Raw genomic sequence first — 20,539 nt, 5'->3', positions numbered from 1 at the left:
CTCGATTAACTCCTTTAGTATAATCTTTAGTAACCTACCTTAGCGATTCTAGTAGAGGAGATAGTATCGGAATACTATAATAGATTCGAAGGTAGTAGGCGAGTATATTCGATTAAAGCGGCCCTAGTAACGAGCGATACTAAAAGACCTCTTATAGCCTATACCTACGCTCGGGATAGCGAGGACGTCCCGAGCGACCGACGCTATCGTTAGAAACTTAGGCTCTAACCGCTACTATATAGCGAGAATATCGTCTCCGAATTCGTCTAGAAGACCGGTAAGATCTAGAGATTATTAGCCCTCTTTCTAAGCCTACGGGTTTATACTTACTCGCGCGCCGATAGAGATCGAACTCTTCTTTATTCACTTTAGTAGTTACTTCCTCTTCTGCCTCTACTTCCTACCTACGAAACAGGTATAATGTCGGAGCCTTCTAAACCTTCTTTTTCTTTATAGGAGCTGTATTTAGACTAGTTTCTTTCCGACGCTCGTAGAATATCTTTTCTAGAATAGTCTAGTAATGCTTCGGCTATACCTCGTCCGCCTTCTATTCTAGCCTCTGCTAGTATATATCCTTTTCTACCGGGTTAAGCAAGTATATAACGCTATAGATATCCCCGAACGAGTTAAAGGTAGCACTGTAATATTTATGCAACTTAGTATAGGAGGTGTTTATAGCTTTCGTTATAGCTACTTTCTAGGGAACGCTCTTCTTAGCTAGCTTAGCTACGGTTTCCTCGAGCTCGTTAAAGAGCTAGTTATAGTACGTAAAGACAAGGTAGATCGTCGGTCCTCGGGTTCTTCTAATCGTAGTAGTAACCTTCGCGTAATGCTTACTAATATCGACGAGATACTCTGCTTAGCGCTATTCGGCGGCGGTAAGGCCGAGCTACTTAATACCCTCGGAACTCTAATAGATCTCGAGAGCGGTACGTAAAGTATATCCCCTTATAACTATATAGAAAGTCGAATCGAACTAGGTCTTAACGTCTTAGGTAAAACGGAGTGGGCGCTAAGGAGGCCGCTTTTACTATCGCTTATTCTATACGATATTCTAGACATCGGTTTTAGGGCGCTCGATTAGGTTCTTTTAAATAGCCTCGAATCGGTTATATCTCTATAAGCTCGAGTTCGTATATATTACTAGACGACGAAGCTAGAGAAAAAGAGTTAGAACTATACTAGGTTGCTAGCTATAGGTGCCGGCTACGGACAAAAGTTATACTTTATATAAAACGAGAGCGAGGCTCTCTACCTTATCCCGTCTTATTACTATAATAAGTTTCTCGACTTTCGACTTTGCTTTATCCTTATCTAGGATCTTCTATTAGTCGTCGTTTAATAGTGCAATTTTAAGCGTCTTAAAGAGGGCTCGGATCGCGATTTGAACTATATAAGCGAGGTAGGGAAACTTCTATAGGGATGTAACTAGCAACGACGTCGGCTCCGATTTAATAGGGCTAGGGCTATTAATAGGCTCCTCTTTATCGTTATTATCGTGCGTATTATCGTACGTATCCGGAATCGTAGCGAGCTTAACATTCGGAAGATTAAGCTAGATTGTAGACCTTATAATCTCCTCTACGTACTCGACCCTATCGATACAATTAGTGATTTTAAAGATATATACGAGTAAATTGTATATACAACGCCTTATATAATATTCGATTATTACTAGCGTTATCCGTAGTAATCGAGATTAGTTTCGTTGTTACGCTAACCCTGTCTATTACCGTATAGACAAGCTTCGCTATATCCTTACTAGTATAGGAACCTAGAATTTTAGGGAATCCGATTATAAGTTCCTAGAGTTTCTAATCCGAATTAATAAAGTATAGTATAATCGAGAGGAAGGAGGCTCTTATAGTCCGGCTTAACTAGCTATCGACAGTAATAGCTACTCGGCGAGTATTACGGAGGATCTCCCGAATGTCGTCTAACGCAGCCTCTTTGTTCTTTTCGAATATAATACGCTAGGTTGTCGCGCCGAGAAATAGGGGAGGGTAGTTTATAAGATATAGGTATGTCTTCTATATAGACTCCCTTTCGTAGAAGTCTTCCGGAAGACCGTTTATAGCTAGCATTTCGTTTGCTAGTTGCTTAAAGTCTTCGGGGGAGAAATCGGTAGCCTTTAATCCTAGAGCTTCCTTAAGCGTAGCCTATAATAATTAGCTAGATCTCTACGGTTGATTTAGGTAGCCGGAATCTATAGCCGGTAGCTATAGCCGGCAGCTATAGCCGGCAGCTATAGCCGGCATTTTAGAAGATATACCTCTTTCTAGAACGCTATATCTATATTAACTCTCCTCTCTCCTTAAGATTCCCGACACCGTTTAGAATAGAGATAGTTCGTAGGCGATAAGTTCCTATCCCCTAGTTTCGGGTGTTTTAAGATTGAACCGTAGAAGTTATAGACAATTACTAGTTGACCTTTAAGTCGAGAAGTCGTATAACGGTATAATGCCCCCTCTATAAAGAACTTCTAGAATGTGTCCGTTCGCTCCTTACTCCCCTATCGCATCGAGTACTTCCGGAGTTTACACTCCTTCGAACGTAAGTATAAAGGGAACTATATCTTATAGACCTATTAATTGAACTGCTCTATATACTCGGGTTTCTAAAGATATGCCTAGCTAGCCTTTTCGAAGATTTCCGGATTAATACTCGATGTTCTTATATCTCCGAATAACCTTCTACTTAGACTCCGTAAAGGTAAGGACTAGGTAGTAGTACCCTATAATGAATTCCTACTACTAGGATTCGGAGAGGATAAATCTAGCCCTAATCGTAGTCTAGGACTCGATAGGCTCGAAGGTAAGTATACGACCTCCTCTCGACGTTGTCGCAATCTCGCTCGTATACTAGACTGTTTCGACTGTCGTCTCGTTGTTACCCTTCCTAGTATAGCGCCTAGTATATATACAATGTCGGTCGGTATGTTTTAAGGTTTCGTACGGTAAGGTAAGGACTTAGGAGTAGTAGATATATACTAGTAGCTATAGAGAAACACCCTTTCTTTTATAGCATCGTATCGTTAGGAACAGCTAGGCAGTAAATAGCTAGCTACCTTTTTTTTTTGTTTCCTAGCTACCTAACTACTAGATTTTTTTTCCTAGCTACCCTAGCTAGCCTAACTACTAGAATTTCTTTCCTAGCTACCCTAACTACCTAAATTTTGCCTTCTATACGGCGGCTCTCTCCTACTAACGGAACCGAGCTACTATACCTAACGAATCTAAGCTCGTTTTTAGTCTCAATCTATCCTCTTTTAGTATAAGATACTCGACAAGCAAATGCTTAGGCCGAGTCTAACTACGAAACCTAAGACTAACTAATAGCTCTATTAACCAATCCTAATCCTCGAACTCCTTCCGCTTCTTAGTAAAGACCTTAAAGAGCGCTCGAGCTTCTTCGGGTACCTACGGAGTAGTCGAGATAAAGCCGTATCGCTAAAATAGGTAATCCTTCGGAGGCTTATATAGAGATTCAGAGAATTCTAACGCTAACCTATCCTACTAGTAGCTTAGATTCCGGATATAAGCCCTCTCTGCCTTAGTAAAGATTTTATATAGCAGTAGCACTCTGCCTTCGAGAAACGCTTTCTATTTAACTGTTAGTATCTGCCGGCTACGAACGCCGGCTATATATGCCGAGTATAGAATAATTACCTATACCCCTTCCTCCTATAGTAACACTTCTGCCGTCCCTAGATACCTAGCCCCGATCGCATTAATCGCAAGCTACTTTGCCTTTATAGACGCAAAGGCTTCGCTCTAATACTAATAAAGAAACTTCTACTCTATATCGAGGATATAAAGACGACTAGTCTCGATTCCAATCCTTGCTAGCTTTTCGTAGTAGCTTTAACTATAATTTTCTAGATTGATAGGACTTATACCTTAGCCCTTTACTAGTATCTCGTCTCTTTAACTATACTCGATCTACTCCTAGCGCTTATCGTCTATAGCGTTAGGCCCTAAGACTGCACCTGTTACTAGATCGACGTATAGTATCTCCTCGCTTTTTTTAGTTCCTTTATTCGTAGTATTAAGCTCTATCGCGGCATCCTAAACTCTAGTATTGTTGTTCTCGGCTATCTGAATATCTCCGTTACTATCGGTCGTATCGATAGAGGTAGCGGCTATAGGTCTAAATGCTATTAGTTAACGTATTAAAGAAAAATATGCCGGCTATAGCTGCCGGCTACGGCTGCCGGCTATAGCTGCTAGCTACGGCCGCTAGCTAGATTGACTTACGCTACTAGAACTTTACGCTCGAAAACTAGCCGCAATTCTTTCCTCCTCTTAGCCTTCTCTTAGGTTATCTTCTTATTCTAACCTTCACTTTTTTCTATAGGCGCTAGCTATCGATAGAATGCCTTATTCCGCGCCTTTCTTCTCTTATCCTTAGCTCTTTTATCCTTATCTATCTTGTCCTTTCTCTCGCGGTCTCGTACGGAATTCTTCTTCGTAGAGTACTCCTCTTTAGTCTTACGCTTTTTAGTTAGACGCTTAGGCAAAACAAACTCGCGGTCTTTAGTTCTATCTTCTATTTAGCGCGCGGCGCGCTTCTCTCTTACTATTGTAAGGGAAAGGGGCGGGGGCGTAGCGTATAGTAGTTGTTGTCGGTATAGGTATAAAGGAAGAAGTTGAAAGTATAAGAATATCGCGAAGCCCTAATTGTTGCCGCCTACGTAACGTTATATAGGTAAGCTTTCGTAATTATAGCAACTACGCCCCGGTAACAGCAACTACGCCCTAGCAACGGTAACTACGCCCTAGCAACGGTAATAAAGCGTAGTAAATACAACCTAGTAACTATTATAGCCGGCAATCGTAGCCGGCAGTCGAATAAGAGTGTCCTTATAGCAAAACCACGCCCTAGTAACGGCAACTACGCCCTAGCAACGGCAACTATGCCCTAGTAACGGCAAAAGAGCGTAGTAAATGTAACAGAGTTACTATTATAGCCGGCAATCGTGGCCGGCAGTCGAATAAGAGTGTCCTTATAGTAAAACTAATATAGTCTCTAGTTTAAACTAGGAATCTATATAGTTCGAAAAAACCAAACCGGAACTAGGGAGCTAGTTCGCCGCTAAGAAACCAAACTATATACGTTTAGTAGTTCGGAAACCGAACTACTGCGGGGTCTAATTACGCTCGAGGTGTCCGCGCTAGCCGTACCCGTAGTAAAGTAGATTATTAAACTTATATTGGTACTAGATTATGCTATTAATATAGCTATTCTAAGACCGGGTTAGGTCGACGTCTCTATTACACTTACGGCTACGGCGGACTGCCGTATAATAGTACTCTAGTATTAGGTTGTTCTTACTATATCTAGGTCCGGCATTGTTGCGTAGTATACGCGGCTAAAGGCCTTAGCGCTACTAAGGAGGTCCTTGCTAATAACCTGCTTGCTAAGCTAGTAGCTATATTGCTAGCGGGCCTTGGTTTCTCGGTAGTGCGTATAGCGTACGTTGCTACGGCGGTATCGGTAATAGCGAGGCATAATAATAGTAGCCGTTACTATATTAATATAGGTAGCCCTACTAATCCTTAGCTTCTAGCGGAGCCGACTACACTATATTAGTGTCGGCATTATAAGGCTCTATAGCATCTCAGTACTTCTTTAAGCGTTAATTAAGGTTATATAGTAACTGCTTGCTAACCGACTAATATATAGCCGCCTCCTTTAGCACTTCTATATGTTTATGCTCCCTCTGTTCCTTCTTAGCCTTCTCCTTATCCTTAATAAGGCGCTAAGCCGCCTCCGCCTCCGCTAATGTCGCCTTTAGGGTAGACTGCTTCTTGCGCTATATCTCGGTACGGAGCTTCTTATCTACGAGGCTATTAACGAAACCCTTAATAGCGATAGTAAGAACAGTACGCTTAGTACTAGTAGCGGTGTTATTATCTTTGCCGTTTGCCTAGCGGAGTAGGACTATACAACGATAATAATATTCCCTTAGGTCTTTATCTTTCTTCTATGCTACTTCCGTAAGTGCTTCGATAGTCTCGACGGAGTTATTAGCTAATAATACTGCGTTTGACTATTTCGCAAAGAACCTGTCCTTAATAGTCTATATAGTAACCGCCGTAGCGTTATTAACGTAAGGTCTCTATACTAGGTCCTTTAGTTCTATATTAACCTATCGTACTGCCTCGCCCTTTATCTATATATTAAAGTTTTGTACTACCGGACTAGGTTAGCTCTACTATTAACCTAATCCTATTGCCGCTTAAATCGATCCTACTAACGCTCTACGTTACCCTTAACTTCTTCGCCGACAAATATACTAACTAGCTCTAAGTTAGCTACGCCGGTCGCTATGTTTGGTACTAGTAGCGGAGGAACTAGTAGACTTCTTAGTAGTAATAGTGTTAATAAGCGTAACGATAATATTAATAATCCGGATAAAGAAGGAGGTCTGCTACCTTGTCTCTAAGGAGAGTTAGGTAGCGAATACGGCGGTATATATGTCTTAGTATTAGCGTAAGACCTAGAAGAACGCCGAGAGCTACTTCTAGATAAGGGATAAGACCGTAGTAATTGCGGACGCCCCCTTTTACTTAGCTCTTTACACTAGTGTAATAGGAATTTTCTAGTACCTACGAGGTCCCCGAATGCTTCCTTTAGTTGTCCTATATAACCCTCTAAGAGTAATCTCTGCCGTACTAATCGCTAACGCTTCTAAAATTCCTACTCCTACTTCTTCTTATCGCAACTACGTAGGTACTTATAGTAATTTCGTACTGTTCTATAGACCTATCGAAACTTAATATGCCCTATACTACGAGATTAGCGATATAGATCAAGCCCTAGGAGAATTCTATTAATCTCCTTATCGCTATAAATCTACTCCTTTCCGCCGGCCTATTTCTATAGTAATAGAGAGCTTGCTAAGGTTCTAGATAAGGCCTTTAATGCTTTTAATACTAGGCTTTACCGATAGATAGTCCGCTTAATGTCCTCTTCGTTCTAATCTCTCTTACTGCTCGTTCGATAAGGTATTTCTATAGGATTACCTTAACTATAAAATCCTTTAAAGTTGGCAATCTTCTTAGCTAATTCCGGGCTCTTAAGATCCTAACTAGTACGCTTCTTCCGTACGACCTTCTACGTGCCTTTAATATAGTTCTACCTGTTTCTGCCTTCCTTAGGTATATGTAACCTACTTAAGCCTCCTATCGGAGCGGGTAGTTCTCGATGTATCGGGCTCTTCGGTATACTACTGCTAAATACGGGTAGGCTCGGTAGGTGATTTCCGCTTACGTAAAGCCGCTGTCTACGCTAATATAGGGCTTCCTATATATCTCGTGCTTTCGGTAGGGGAAATTCTAATATATGCGTATACTATTAAAGCTGTATTTGTATCTTCTATAAATAATGCTATAGGGTAATGCGTGCGCCCGGTCGATACTATTACTATAAGATACTAATGCTAAATAATATTCAATATGCTGTTACTATTAATGCTATTACTAATGCTGTAAATGCTGTATTCTAATGCCGTATTCTAATGCTATATTATCTCGTTTTCTCGCTTAAACTATATATACTAAACGCCTATCGCTATGCCTTAAAACTGCCTAAATATGTCGCTGCCGCTGTACCTGCTATTCTATACTAGTAACTATTGCACTTTTAGGCCCCTTGCTACTCGCTAGTAGAAGTGTAATAGCAACTGTGTATTCGATAGGTATATAGAGAGGTAGAAGTTCTAAGTACGGAAGGGGGCTCTCGTAGTATACTAAGTCCGCTTTGTCGATGCCTTAGGCTCTAACTCTCTAACTAGTATAGCATACTGCTCGAAATGTACCTCCGTCGCTTAAAGATCTATCTACCGCCGAGATAGTATACGGCTACGGCCTAATAAACGAGGAGAAGATATAACTGCTACATCCTACGTAGCGCGTGCCTATATAGCAGTTATACGGTCTAGACTAAAGGTATTAGGGTCTTCGGGATCGCCGGGTCGACGGCGGCCTATTAGAGTTAGTATACTATTATCTATTCTACGACGAGAAGCGGTACTACCGTACGATAACTTAGTGTTCGAGTTTGCGTAAGCGTACTAGCTATACGCTTCTTACTAGGACCTAGACGTAGTCGTAGAGCGGTAGCTACGACAGTAGCGTACGAAGGCGGTCTAGTAACGCCTTTAGCTAATAGTGCATTAGCTAATAGTGTATCGGATTCAGTCGGTATACCTAGTGTGTCTAATCTATCCCTACGTATTATAGATACGGCATTTCGAGATAGTTTACTACTCTTCTAGGCTACATCCTTTCGAAGCGCAAGAGCTACTACTAAAGAAGTATTCTAGTGCTTCTTAGCCCGGGCGTAGCGCGCGCTCGTAGTATTAGGCGCCTGTTTAATATCTATACGGCTCGTAGTTATAGTCGCACTACTAGCCTTCTTTGTCTAACGATCCTTACGAGCCTTCGTAGCCCTAGCCTTATACTATTAGCGCTAGGTATATACCTCGTCTACTATCTAATTTAATACTATAATCAATTCTTCTAGAGGAATGTCGGCTTCGTTAGTGCTATCCTCCTCGTACTAGGCTATAAATGTAGGAGACCTATGCTTTACTACCTCCTTATCGATCTTACTACATTCCTCCTTAGTAGCTAGCTTAAAGACCTTATAAAGGTTCTATAGCTTCTAATTAGGTACTATTACATTAGCCGGCATATCGAATACGCGGCTCTAGTAGCCGTCCCTAAAGATACAATTAGCTTAATTAGATACCTACTCGGCGATTAATAGCAATACGAAGGCCTATAGTAGACCTTGTCGTAGTCGTTTTATCGTAGGAGGTACTAGCGGAGGCTCCTCCTACTCTAACTTCTTCTTAAGTAGCCCTAGGTTATATATGCTATAGTATAGGTTAGTACCTTAGACCTTACGATTATCCGGAATGTCGTATATATACTTATCTTCTCTAAGGTATTCGTTTCTAACCGCTCTTATACATTGGCGCTAGCTCTTTATAGGATAATAGCGTGCATTTACTAACCGTATATACAATTCTAGCGCCTTCTCGCGCAAATCTATCTTAGTCTTCGTCTAGTTGTTCTAGTTAACGTTATCTACGATTATATCGTCGACTATATTATAGAACTTGTTCTCTATATTATCGTAAAGGCGAGTACGAGGCGGAGGGCGGTCTATACTAGCGTTAAGTATATCTACTCTATCGAAAGCCGACTCGTCGATATCGTCGAAGTTATCTCCTAGGACAATCTCTAGCTCTAGATTAGAGACTGTATTCGTACGAAGCTAACTTAGTCGCGCTAGAGTATATATAGAACGGTATAGTGCGATAGTCGTAGTCGCCGTTATAGATAATAGGTTGCGTAGGATTATCGACCGATAGTTCGACTTCTTAGATATACGTCCTTAACCGTCGTTAAACTAATAAGGAAGGAATAGTACTACTATCGATAAGAGGCCTCGAAGTCGACCGGTACGACTAAGCTTCTAATATAGGTCGAGGAGATCTTTAGTAATTAGTAGGCCTTACTAGCTAACGATCTTAATATTAGGAATATTAGTACCTATCGTAGTAGCTAGTGTGCCCTATATAATCCGGATCTCGGAATCCTCCTTCTTAAACTCCTTATACCGCAGGTTCTTATCGACCGTAGCGATATATATAGTATAGAAGGAATAGACCTTGCGAACGTCGATAGTCCGCTTTCCTCCGGTAACTATTAGTGCACCTGTCTAAGTATACTTCCTATCCGCAAGGTCTAGGTTAGTAATATTAGTAGTAAGCTAGATTAACTATATTCGTATAAGCAAACAGCCCCTATCGATACTAGCTCGGCTATTAATAAAGATTAAAGACTTCTAGATTAGCTTAGGAGTACCTAGCCTATTCTTATTAACGGCAAAGCGGAGGACAAAATACTAATAATCGAATAAGCTTAGCTTGCCCTTCGGTATCGTCTAAAAGAGGTACGTCGTATCTAGGCGATCGATGCTAGTACGCTAGATAATACTCTAGAGGGCCTTATCTCCGAGCTTCTGTATAGTACGGCTTTCGATTAGATAGTCGATTACATTACGCGGTATCGTTGCTAAGGTAGCTACCGCGATAGTGTTAATATTAAGGATATCCCGGAGCAATGCTATCTTGCTATATACTAGCCGGAAGCTTAACTAGCGATAATAGAGATAAGCCTCGTCGAGTGCCTATAAACCGATCCGAGGAGCAAGGACCTAGAGTACCTCTTAGAACTCTAGTATAATAGCCTGCTCTAGGCTATATAGGATGTATTAATAGTTTCCTACCTTTAACTCGTCGATTATATACGGATTCTTTCTCTTGCTCTCTACTATAATAAGACAGACATTAAACAGGCCTTGTTCTATAGCTAACAACTAACGGGCAGCTTCTTCGAGGTCCTTAGATTGTTCGTCGCTAATACGGGTTAAAGGTAGGCTTTACTATACGATTATGCTAGTTAGAAGGGCAAAAGCCTAATAGATTAGTGTCTTTCTAGAACTAGTCGTAGCGACTATAAAGACATCCTATTAGCTAAAGACTAGCGACTACAGGACATCTACCTAGAACGGGCTTAGCTTAGTATCGCGAGTTAGATATAGCAACTTTAGGACCTTGCGAAGACCGGCCTAGATTATACGCTCTTAGAGAAACTACGCCTCGTTATATATTGCGATATCCTATATAAGGCGCTAGACCTCCTCGAGGAGATACTCCGGGACTATATTAACGCGGTCTTCGAAGTACTATTACTACGTCGCGAGGCTAGCGTTAGACGCTAGCAGTTCTAGATAGCGAGCAACCTCGAATACTAGTTAGTATCGGTTAATAGCGACTCGAGTACGTCTTAGTAGTACGTCCGTATCGTAATAGCCTAGCTCCTAGTATAATGCCGTAGTAGTAGCGGCGGCGGCGGTAGCAGCCTTCTCTACTTTCTTCTATGCCGCCTTCGCCTTCTAGCGGTCTTTCTTTAATAAGTTAGAGTACTAGTCCGGCATAGTATAGCGTACTATATATATAGAAGAGATAGACTAGATAGAAGAGGAAGAAGAGGAAGAACTAAGTAGACGCGTCGCGAAGGCGCGAGGGCGCGGCTTTACCGTAGACGGTTAGTACTAGACCTACTTTTTTTGTTTAAGTAAAGGAACTTAATCAAGTAGCAAGGCGATAATAATAGCAATAACTACGCGTATACGATTCCGTAACATTAATCGAACTACCTTTATATCTACGCGCTATATACATATATAGAATACACGTTTTACGCGATAGTTTAAGGTATTATAGAAGACATTTACTATTGTCGATATAGCACAATATAGCAGTACTATACGTATCTAAGACTAATACTAATCGATATAGAATGCTTTATAACACTAATCTACCCTGTAATAGGTTAATATAGTATTGCTATATCGTAGAATACGCGATTAAATGCTAGATATTCCCTTACTAAAAGCTAGCTAAGGCCGACTAAAAGTAGCTTCGGCGTATCGACAATATCTTAACACTATAACGTCGTATAATAGTTATTGCTATATGTTTTCTGCTTAGAATTATATAATCTATCGAATAGCATATGTCTTAGAGGTATGTTAGCTAAAACGATATCGGGTATTTTTAGGCCGGCTTAAGGAGCGTTTTCGTATATAGAATACCTTAATCCTATAACACTATATAGTACTACGCTCTATACTAAACATACTTAAAATTGTACGCTCTTTAAGATAAGAGTAATATTATACGTAGGTTATACAATGCGATATATCGAGTTAGTCGACCGGGCTCTCGATAGGACGGGCTTCCTAAGGTAACTAATTTGCGATCGATATAGCTTAACGCTATAACGTCGTATTTATAAGATTTTTACATTAAAGGGCTTCCCTTTTCATTCCCTATCGATCGTACTAACTAGATTTTTATAATATATACTACGTATAATGTTTATATTAAGATAACCGAAAAGTAGGTAGGCTCTAACATTCTAGCTTTAGACCCTGCAAGCAGGATTTTGCCTCCGGCGGTCTTAGTAGGGTCTAAGTAGAGACAGAGTTAGCCCTCAATCTCGCTATATAGACAAATCCGCTAACTAAAGATTTTCGCAGACAATACTATAGAAAAACGAAGCATTAAAGACACGGCTATTATTAATATAGTTGAGATTGCGAATAATAATAATTCTGTACCTATAAGAAGGAGGGACGACTCGGAGGATTATACTATAATTAATATAGTAGAGATTGAGAATAGGGGTAAGTTAAGTGTATCTTACAAGTCTAGGAGTTTGGGGCTTATACGATAGTAGACAATGCTAAGACGAGGTCTTAAGGGGAGATAGGATAGATATATAGTAATGTATTAATAAGAGAAATAATAGAACGGCGCGATTTGAAGATATTCCTAGCTTAAACGAAGTCGTTATAGTATTAACTAGCAAGGAACTCGGACATGTAATACTAGCAAATATCTAGCTTCGATTAAATTATCCGGGGTTGCGTTAGCCTACTTTACCCCTCGCCCGCGCTTAGGGATTTAAACTATACGTAAAATCGCACTTTCTTAGTAGGCTATACGTAAAACTCGACGATAGCAATGTTGTAGAGCATATATAATAGGAGACTAAACATAAGTAGAATAAGAGACAAGAAACAGTAGATTTCCGGTATATTAGTAACTAAATTGCGACCGTAGGACCTCTCTTCTCGGCCTTATAGAGTACGCGAATACTAACCTTCTTAGCCGATAGCCCGATTTAGCCTCTATTGCGCGGTACGCGCCTAAGGTAGACGCGCCTGCCAAGGATTATATAAGAAAACGGCGGTAGTAAGGTCTATAGCTACTACACACTCGGACAAGGCTATATATATAATATTTGGACTCGCGGTTCCTTACTGCACCTACCTGGATATCCGAATAGGACTGGAATGTACGATTATATCGAGATTTACGTATGGCCTACTAAGAAAGTGCGATTTTACGTATGGTTTGAATCCCCGCGACCGCGGGGTGAAGTGTGACTGACGAAACCCCGGATACTGTACCCTTCCTCAAGCCAACTCACTCCCCTCCCACGGCCTCCTCCCATCCGGACAATTCTTATACCTCTCAAGCAACGGCACAAAGTGATCCAACGGTCTCCGATAACACGCCGAATTCTGAATCGCAAACTCCCGTAACTGACTCCAATCGCGACCTAGTAGAAAAGCAAAAATCTCAGTCCACGTCGCAAGTCATCGCAAAGAAACCAGGCTGAGAACTTACATTTCCTCATCTGTCCAATTCCAGAAAAGAATTTCGTACTGTTCTCTTGCGCGTGTAAACGACCGGTGTATCGCGGTGTATCATCGGCATTACATGTTGTATCTTCTCGCAAAACGTGAAGACAATGTGTGACGTGAGGGAAGGGCCAGGTCTGCTGCTTGCCGTCGCGGAATTGCATGAGTGAGTCGCGGAGGACGAACTACAGATTGTCAGCTTAACATCCAAGGTTTTAGTTGTGGAGTCGACATACGACGCAGTGAATTGAATGAAAGCCATGCAAGACGTAGATACTCTTGGAGTCGTCCCAAGGCCAGTGCATTGCTGTTGGGATGCCTTTGGATTTTGCGACTTCGTTGTCGAGTGCGACCCAGCCTAGGTTCCAGTCGTATGAGGGATTTTCCCACATTGGGTCGTCTATTGCTCGGTCATCGTGAGGGATTTCTAGGTTGAGATTCCTTTCGAGGCCGACTGTCGTTGCTGTCAGTGTGGTGTGCGGGATCAAGTTTTGGAATGCTGACCAAAAGTTGGGTCGTGACCGTGCTCTTCCACGTCCTGTATCCTTGCGAAAAGAATGGCGTTGCATGCGATTGAAAGGACAAGGAGTGCGGTAAGTATTGACACGGTCCGAAAAGACCGTCTAGCTTCCTGCTTTCGTTCGTAGCAATAATGGCATTTCGCATCTTCATTGCTCTCCTTCGAAAGTTCTGGAGAGGATTGGCGGAGTGGTTCGTACTTCTGCGCCAACATCTTGGAATCTGCTGTGTGTAAGGTATTGCTGAATGTGTTGGAAAGATGGATAATGAGAAGGCTTGGATGCCTATCGCCAGTATCGTACTTTGGCTTCAATTGCCTCCGTCTCCTGCCATCATCATAGTGCGTACGAGGTATCTGCTAGCCGCCACATATCAAGACGGTGCCTCACCTAGCTCAAAGATCTTCAAGGAATGGCGCACGTCGAGGCGAAGGTGCAGGAGCTGAGGATCAGCTGCAAACAGGGCCCCAAATCTCAATAATGGGGCCAAAGCATCTGGCCAAGTTCCTGTCCAGTCATTCGTGCCCACCTGCACGATGTCGCACGAAGAGCTTGTCGCAAAGAAGAGTCTGGCGAGTTCATTGGCGAAGCTTAGAGATTCTAGGTGATCGACAAATCCTTCAACTCTCTTGGTTGCGGCGTCAACGGCGCCTCAAGGGTCCAATCGTTTTCCCTCCGAACTATATACCAGTATTACACCAGCTGTGATGATAACGGATCGACTTTCTGATGCCGAAGTTCCAGTTGAGAGCTGGACTTCGATAGTACAAGATTTGTAAAATCCCCAACAGGTTAACGTTAAGATCTAGATGCACATCCGAAGCAGAATTCAGCAATACCTGACATCCCTCAAACCGTTTCTCTCCCTTCGCAAAGCACTGTAACCAGCCATGGGCTCTACCGAAGAAGAAGCCACCATCTACGGCGAATTCATGCACCCAATCATCACATCAGAAACAAAAAACAGTGACCCCTGGCAAAGAAACTACAACGCACCACCACCCCTAAAACCTCTCGTCCCAAGAACCTACCCACTACACGACATCCGCCCGAAACTGGCCAGCACATCACCAGAACAACTCCTCCAAAGCCACGGCTTCGGCGTCGTAAAACACAATTCCACATTCCTCGCCCAACTAAACGGCGAAGACCTCTCCCCTTCCGCCATCTCAGAAACCTACCACCCAGAAATCCTACATCTCGTAAAAAAGACACTAGGTTGCAAAGAAGTCTTCATCGTAGGTAGCGTCTTCCGCCAAGGAAAACGCGCTCCGGAAACCTATCACCTACCCACCGAGCGAAAATCCATCTCGCAAGCCCCACAGCATAAACTCGCCACACAATCCAACCTCCAACTCGCCGCACCCGTTCGCGTCCCGCACATGGACTCCACGCCTCTAGGCGCGCGCCAAACGATCCGGTTCGAGAAGAAAGAGATCTACGAAGTTGCGAAACGTTCTGGGATTTTTGAAGCCGAAAATGAGATTTTTGCGGATCCGGTGACGAAAGATTCTGATCAGGCGATTGCGGAGAGGTATGCTGGGCCTCGGTATGCGGCGTATAGTATCTGGCGACCGTTGCGGAAAGTTGGGCGTGATCCGCTCGCTCTGGCTCCGAGGGGGAAAGGGGAGATGATGACGACGGGGGAAGATTTCGTGCATTATTTTTATGAGAATAGGATTCGTGGGGATGGGGAGTTGAGGGGGGATTTCTTGAAGGAGTATACGATGCTTGGGGTTAAGGATGGGGAGGTGAGGAGGGGGAAGGGGATTCAATGGTTTTATGTTTCGGAGCAGGAACCGGATGAGGTGCTGTTTGTTAAGTTGTTTGATAGTTTTGCTTTGGGGCCTGATGCGAAACATGCTGCTGCGCCTTGGCATGGGTCTCCTGAGATTGGGGATGCGGCGACGAGTGATGAGCCGAGGGAGAGTATTGATATTCGTGTTGTGGCTTTCTGGTGATGAAGGCATGGGAGAGGCTTAAAAATTTCCTATGGCGCTTGAGGTCTTGATTCCGTGGATCTCTCTCGCCGATACACAAGCCCCAGCACATGTCAAGTATTTCAGACACTGGTCAACACAAAGTCTCGCATTCGATCCACTCCCAAGCTTTGCTTTTCTCGACCGATGTCTTTCACGTCTCCCTCGCCGGCGCTGGCAGCATCGAGTCCATTGCGCGCCAAGACTCTCCACCCGCATATGATTGACCCCGTTACCTTCTCCTAGTATGACGCCGAACCGCTTGCAAGCAAGTCCCATGCCGCACAGCCTGATCAGTTTGTCGCTCGGTTCCTGGTCTAAATGACCCATCGTTGCGCTTTCTTCAACTTCGGTGAAGTGAAAGTCTGGTAGGTTAGGGCTTGCAAATCTTCGTGCGGTGGCAGTTAGCTGCTGGTGGGCATGGTACGGTTCGTTATGTCGACAAGAAGCAGATTGAAAGCTTTTGGCATTGGTGGATGTCGGATGGGGCAGGGATCGAGGTCTTGGCAAAACTGTGCCGCCTACGCGATGCGGCGATCGATCTCCTTGTATCTAGCGGGGAGAGCGGAGCTTGAGAAATGGGATATTCTTCGTCGCAGACCGGATTCTCGGACTCTCTCTATATATTTTCGGACTGCCTTTAAAGTCTCGGGAATGGCGTCGCGAGCAGGCATGAACAAGTCTTCAGGCCTACGTAAAGACATAACGAGAGAGCATAAAGTCTTTTAAACGACCGAGAAGAAAAACACGCTAGTTTCGAGCAAAAACTTCATTCACGTCGTTGGCGGACGTAATGCAACGCTATCGTACAAACAATAAAAATAAGAAGTGTTTTCCTCAATTCCCTTCCACGCCGCATCGAGCTTTTGACAAAGCGTATTCATCCGACGTTTCCATCACTCATCAGTCTGGTAGCTCGAGGGTGTTTGCCATTCGGCGAAGTGATGCTTGAAGCGTTTTTGGCTTTTCATGTGGGCGGCCATAGGTCGTCGTAGTCAAAGGTGCTCTGCTCGGCCCAGGGAGGTAGGTAGTTGTTGGCTCGGTGGAGTCGGGTTTGCTTTCATAGGTGTTGATCGTGGGAAGTTGTCTTCCCTTCAGTTCGAGAGGAAACGAGCGAGACGCTCGCCGTCGTCCGATCCGCGAAGTCTCCTCAACTCCAGTGAAGCTTCGGCTGGCACGGCGGCGACTGGTCGTGGTCCGGACATGCTTGTAGTACGGCTGGTGGCAGCACTTCCGTTGCTAATGTCGTTGCTCAAGAAGTTGCCGGGCTTTGGGGATAGTGAGAGCTCCTCGACGACTGTTCCCTTCGCAGCGGCCATGGCTGGTGACGGTAATGGAGATGGGGATGGTGAGAGAGAGAGCCACTTCTCAGTTGTTTCGTACTTGGGAGAGGTGGAAGGTGCAAGCTGAAGCCAGGTGCCAGGGACCAAGCCCGCTCTTAAACGTTGAACGGGGGATTGTTGAGCTGCAGCTTGCTTGTTCCAAAGGCCCGACATGTTACTTTTGTGTTCGGCCTTATTATTCGCGATGATTGGTAAGTTGAGTCGGGAGTGCGGTGGGGTGCAGATTGTCTTATTCCTGGTGTGACAAGTGGTCTGGTATGCATGCAGAACAGGACTGCTCTCACCTCTGGGGGGCTACCGCCTTTATACATATCAGCATCATACATGTGACACCAAACCCAGGCTCCCAAGTAGACTAGCAAGCTCCCACGTCTCCACAAACTGGTACCTCCCAGGAGGATGGAACGCCAGACATGCCAAGCTGATGTTTGATAAGGCCGAGAGATGCGTCGCACACAACAAGGCAGATATAGAGGCCATGTGACCAAGACCAAGCCCTTGAGAGGTGCAGCCAAGAATGGAAGCTCTTTCCGCAGCAGGGATGGCATCTGCGTCTAAAAGTGCCGCAGCCAATGGAAGACTCTGGAGAGATCCGGCTGTGGAATGTCAAGACTTTCGGGCCAAGCCGCCAAGAACTCAATGAAAATCCCCGCGTCCCGTAACTGCTTGGTATCTTCTTATTTCGACTCCCAACTGACTTGGCAACGGACATCCAGCGCAGCCAAGCGGGCGGTAATAAGATAGCAAAAAGCCAAGAGATCTGAACCAGCAAGACGTTTGAGATGTTTTCATCTCAGAGATTCGGCAGCTTGGCAAGTCGTGCCTTGGCGAAGTTGTACCGTGGGCCGTGGCAGGTCTTGCATGAGCACCAGGCCCCCGATACTCCGCAGTACCAGCTTGCACGATTCTCTTTGTCGGCGGATTGTGAGCACCGTGATGGGCACACGGGTTGTGTGATTTGTGAGACGCCAAGCACCCTCCGCTGACATCGCAGGAACGCACATGCGACCGCCAAGAAGATGGACCTGGCGACAACTCAGCAACGAGGCGCATCGACGTTGCAGCTATCTCTTGACATCATACGCTGAGAAAGCTTGCGAAGCCTGCCAAGAGACGCCGTTCCAAAGCCTTGTCATAGCCTCTTTGCCCAGGAGCCATTCCTTGCAGGGGCACGGCGGAACAGAAACTTGGATTGTTTCGTGGTGGAAGAAGATCGATCGCTCTTGTCTAACGACTTTCTACCACCTTCGCCAACCTCAGAACACGGCCCTTAAACGTGGCTCGTATCAATCGGCATCGGCTAACGAGTCTGTTGCCAAATACCGCAAGACAAGCTTTGGTGTGAGACTCGATATCTAATGAGATTTTGAAGGTACATGAGGACGACCTTTCTGGTCTTGCAGGCGCTCTGAATGGAACCACGTTCTCGATTCCGTTGGAGCATTGCATTTTGACACGATACAACTCGAGACGTCTCGCCGGCAGGGGTCTGGCTTATCGATCCAGCCGTCTCGTCGAGCAGCATGGGCAACATCTATCACGCCTCCTCATTCTCACTCCAACTTCTCCTTCTCTTCCGATACCAATACGTTTCGACGAGCCCATCCTTCCTATCATCCGGCCTTTGATCGCTTTCGCCGCGCCCAAACCCCATCCCGCAACGCCCTTTGCGTCTCCATGAACGTCTACTAGAGAAAACCGACGTGGTTGTGTCTGGACACAGCCCACATGGTACTGTTGAGTTGTCACTCGGGTATATCAACTTGAAACTCCCTAACGGACATCTTAGTACGAGACATTTGACAGGCGTTACGGCCTCAATGCTCGCGATAAACATCGCAGTAAGCGGCTGTACAACGGGGTGTCGCTGGCCGAGCTGTCGTCTGCGAAACTGATCCCGCTCCGCCGTGATGAGGTCCAAGCGCTCCGCTCTTCCCGTCCGCGGCAGCGGGAGTCCACTCCACTCTGAGTTCGAGACTGGAGCAACATACGGTATTCATTGCAGGTCCACATCTGATGAATTGAGCAGCACAAGCGCGCCGCTTGCTGACCACCATGGACGGCGTACTTTACGACAGATTCCGCTGCCTGCCGCCTTGGAGGGACACAATTGCACACCTTCAAGATGCCGCTGATAGAGTCGAGTCAGTCGCCGAACATGAGGGAGCGTTCGACGAAGGAACAGCTGGTCGCCCACCACGATGGTTCATCGATGTCATTCGCAAGGCCGATCCTCGATGGTTTGCGGACGGAGAAGTGCAAGAAAGACGGAGTCGCAAGATTGCAGACCTTGGACCATGCAAAGGATCAAAGGCCGTTGTCGTCGCTTTCAAAACATATCATGCGGTCGCAGTCGAGTCCACGCTTACCTGCAATGTGAGGGCGCCTTACAACACGGGCGCTCACAATTTAGGAGGCTTCAGTAATGTCGCAGAAATCAACAAAGGCCGCATTGTGCCCGGAAAATCATACTTGATTTTTCGCTTGGAACGATGCAAGTCCCGAAGGATTTTCGTGGACGATGTCAAGTGTGTTATCACGCCGGATGGTGTTCCGGGATACTGGAACGCGTACAAAGTACTTGCTACCGCCGCCCTCCAAGATCATTGGGAAGGATGTATCATCGAATTCAGAGATGACCGTGGCATGAATGGAGTCGCGCTCGATGAGAAGGATGGTTTATGGCGATTTTCGAAGAAGGCGCCTCCTATCAACTTCCGAAGCACTGTGACACAGCAATCTTCTTTAGCGGCACAAACATCGGAAACAAGAATGGAATCCTGGATCTCAGGAATAAGGACTTCCAATACGATGAATGGGTCAAGCCGCTCAGTGATGGGCCGACGAAGGAAAGTTGGGTGAGAATCCTGCACCGGAAAAAGAGGAACAGCCACGATCAGTCGTTGATCGATTTGGCCCTCAAAAAAGGCAGCCTATCCGAAGCTGCCGCGGCAGAGGTCAACGCGAAAGGCGCTCCGCGGCCAGGAATGAGATACAACATCGTGGACGATATTGTCACAGAAGTATGCGCCAAAACAGGAAAGTTGCACGCCCGCAGCCCCGACCACAAAGATCTACCACTGCAGGCAGGAAAATGCCAGACTCATGGCTCATCTGAAGCCTCCAACGTTCTGCGGAACCAGTCACCAAAGGCTTTTGAAGAACCATATCGATTGTCATCGAATGTGGACGGCATGAAGGAAGCTGAGACACCCAAGAAGTCGAAAGTGCTGCAATATTCTCATGACGTTAGTCCCAGCAATAGTACAGATACTGGCAAGGTGGTCCAAACACAACACCATGAACATCAGACCCAGAAATGGCATGGCGCCACCAAGCACAGCCATTCGCGGCCTTTCCACGACCTTTCCCAGCCTCGTAGGCTGTCGTAGGCGTCTCCGTTTGA

The 20,539-nt window shown here is 44.9% G+C and overlaps 5 protein-coding genes across 5 annotated transcripts; 2 read left to right on the top strand and 3 right to left on the bottom strand.

The window, feature by feature from the left end:
- Nucleotides 1-12,882: 12,882 nt before the first annotated feature.
- Nucleotides 12,883-14,026, bottom strand: MYCFIDRAFT_77773 (uncharacterized protein; the record flags this gene model as incomplete). The annotated part of the gene is made up of 6 exons (XM_007930704.1): nucleotides 12,883-12,886; nucleotides 12,920-12,937; nucleotides 13,080-13,211; nucleotides 13,280-13,478; nucleotides 13,530-13,747; nucleotides 13,798-14,026. Coding segments are annotated over 6 exons (800 nt in total), but the record flags the coding sequence as incomplete, so codon positions are not given.
- Nucleotides 14,027-14,701: 675 nt separating this feature from the next.
- On the top strand, nucleotides 14,702-15,772 carry MYCFIDRAFT_77772 (uncharacterized protein; the record flags this gene model as incomplete). Its single annotated transcript, XM_007930703.1, has 1 exon — nucleotides 14,702-15,772. One exon carries the CDS (start codon nucleotides 14,702-14,704, stop codon nucleotides 15,770-15,772), a length of 1,071 nt encoding a protein of 356 aa, XP_007928894.1.
- Nucleotides 15,773-15,801: 29 nt separating this feature from the next.
- On the bottom strand, nucleotides 15,802-17,387 carry MYCFIDRAFT_208433 (uncharacterized protein; the record flags this gene model as incomplete). Its single annotated transcript, XM_007930868.1, has 7 exons — nucleotides 16,316-17,387; nucleotides 16,077-16,292; nucleotides 16,043-16,051; nucleotides 15,949-15,997; nucleotides 15,913-15,919; nucleotides 15,850-15,880; nucleotides 15,802-15,817 (listed from the first exon to the last, which is right to left on the bottom strand). The coding sequence occupies exons 1-7, from the start codon at nucleotides 16,492-16,494 to the stop codon at nucleotides 15,802-15,804; spliced, it is 507 nt and encodes a 168-aa protein (XP_007929059.1). The 5' UTR covers nucleotides 16,495-17,387.
- Nucleotides 16,380-17,388, bottom strand: MYCFIDRAFT_211924 (uncharacterized protein). The gene has a single exon (XM_007930867.1). The coding sequence runs from the start codon at nucleotides 17,284-17,286 to the stop codon at nucleotides 16,885-16,887; it is 402 nt and encodes a 133-aa protein (XP_007929058.1). The 5' UTR covers nucleotides 17,287-17,388; the 3' UTR covers nucleotides 16,380-16,884.
- Nucleotides 17,389-18,476: 1,088 nt separating this feature from the next.
- Nucleotides 18,477-19,540, top strand: MYCFIDRAFT_211923 (uncharacterized protein; the record flags this gene model as incomplete). Its single annotated transcript, XM_007930866.1, has 1 exon — nucleotides 18,477-19,540. A coding segment is annotated over exon 1 (351 nt), but the record flags the coding sequence as incomplete, so codon positions are not given.
- Between the last annotated feature and the right edge of the window lie 999 nt (nucleotides 19,541-20,539).

Source organism: Pseudocercospora fijiensis, assembly GCF_000340215.1.
Source record: "Pseudocercospora fijiensis CIRAD86 unplaced genomic scaffold MYCFIscaffold_7, whole genome shotgun sequence".
Classification (NCBI taxonomy): domain Eukaryota; kingdom Fungi; phylum Ascomycota; class Dothideomycetes; order Mycosphaerellales; family Mycosphaerellaceae; genus Pseudocercospora; species Pseudocercospora fijiensis.
Note: the sequence above shows the minus strand (reverse complement) of the source record. Positions and strands in the feature narration are given on the sequence as shown.

What these genes read in the sequence shown, in the direction of transcription:
- MYCFIDRAFT_211924 (XM_007930867.1), bottom strand. Translation starts at nt 17,286, where the DNA reads ATGTCGGGCCTTTGGAACAAGCAAGCTGCAGCTCAACAATCCCCCGTT.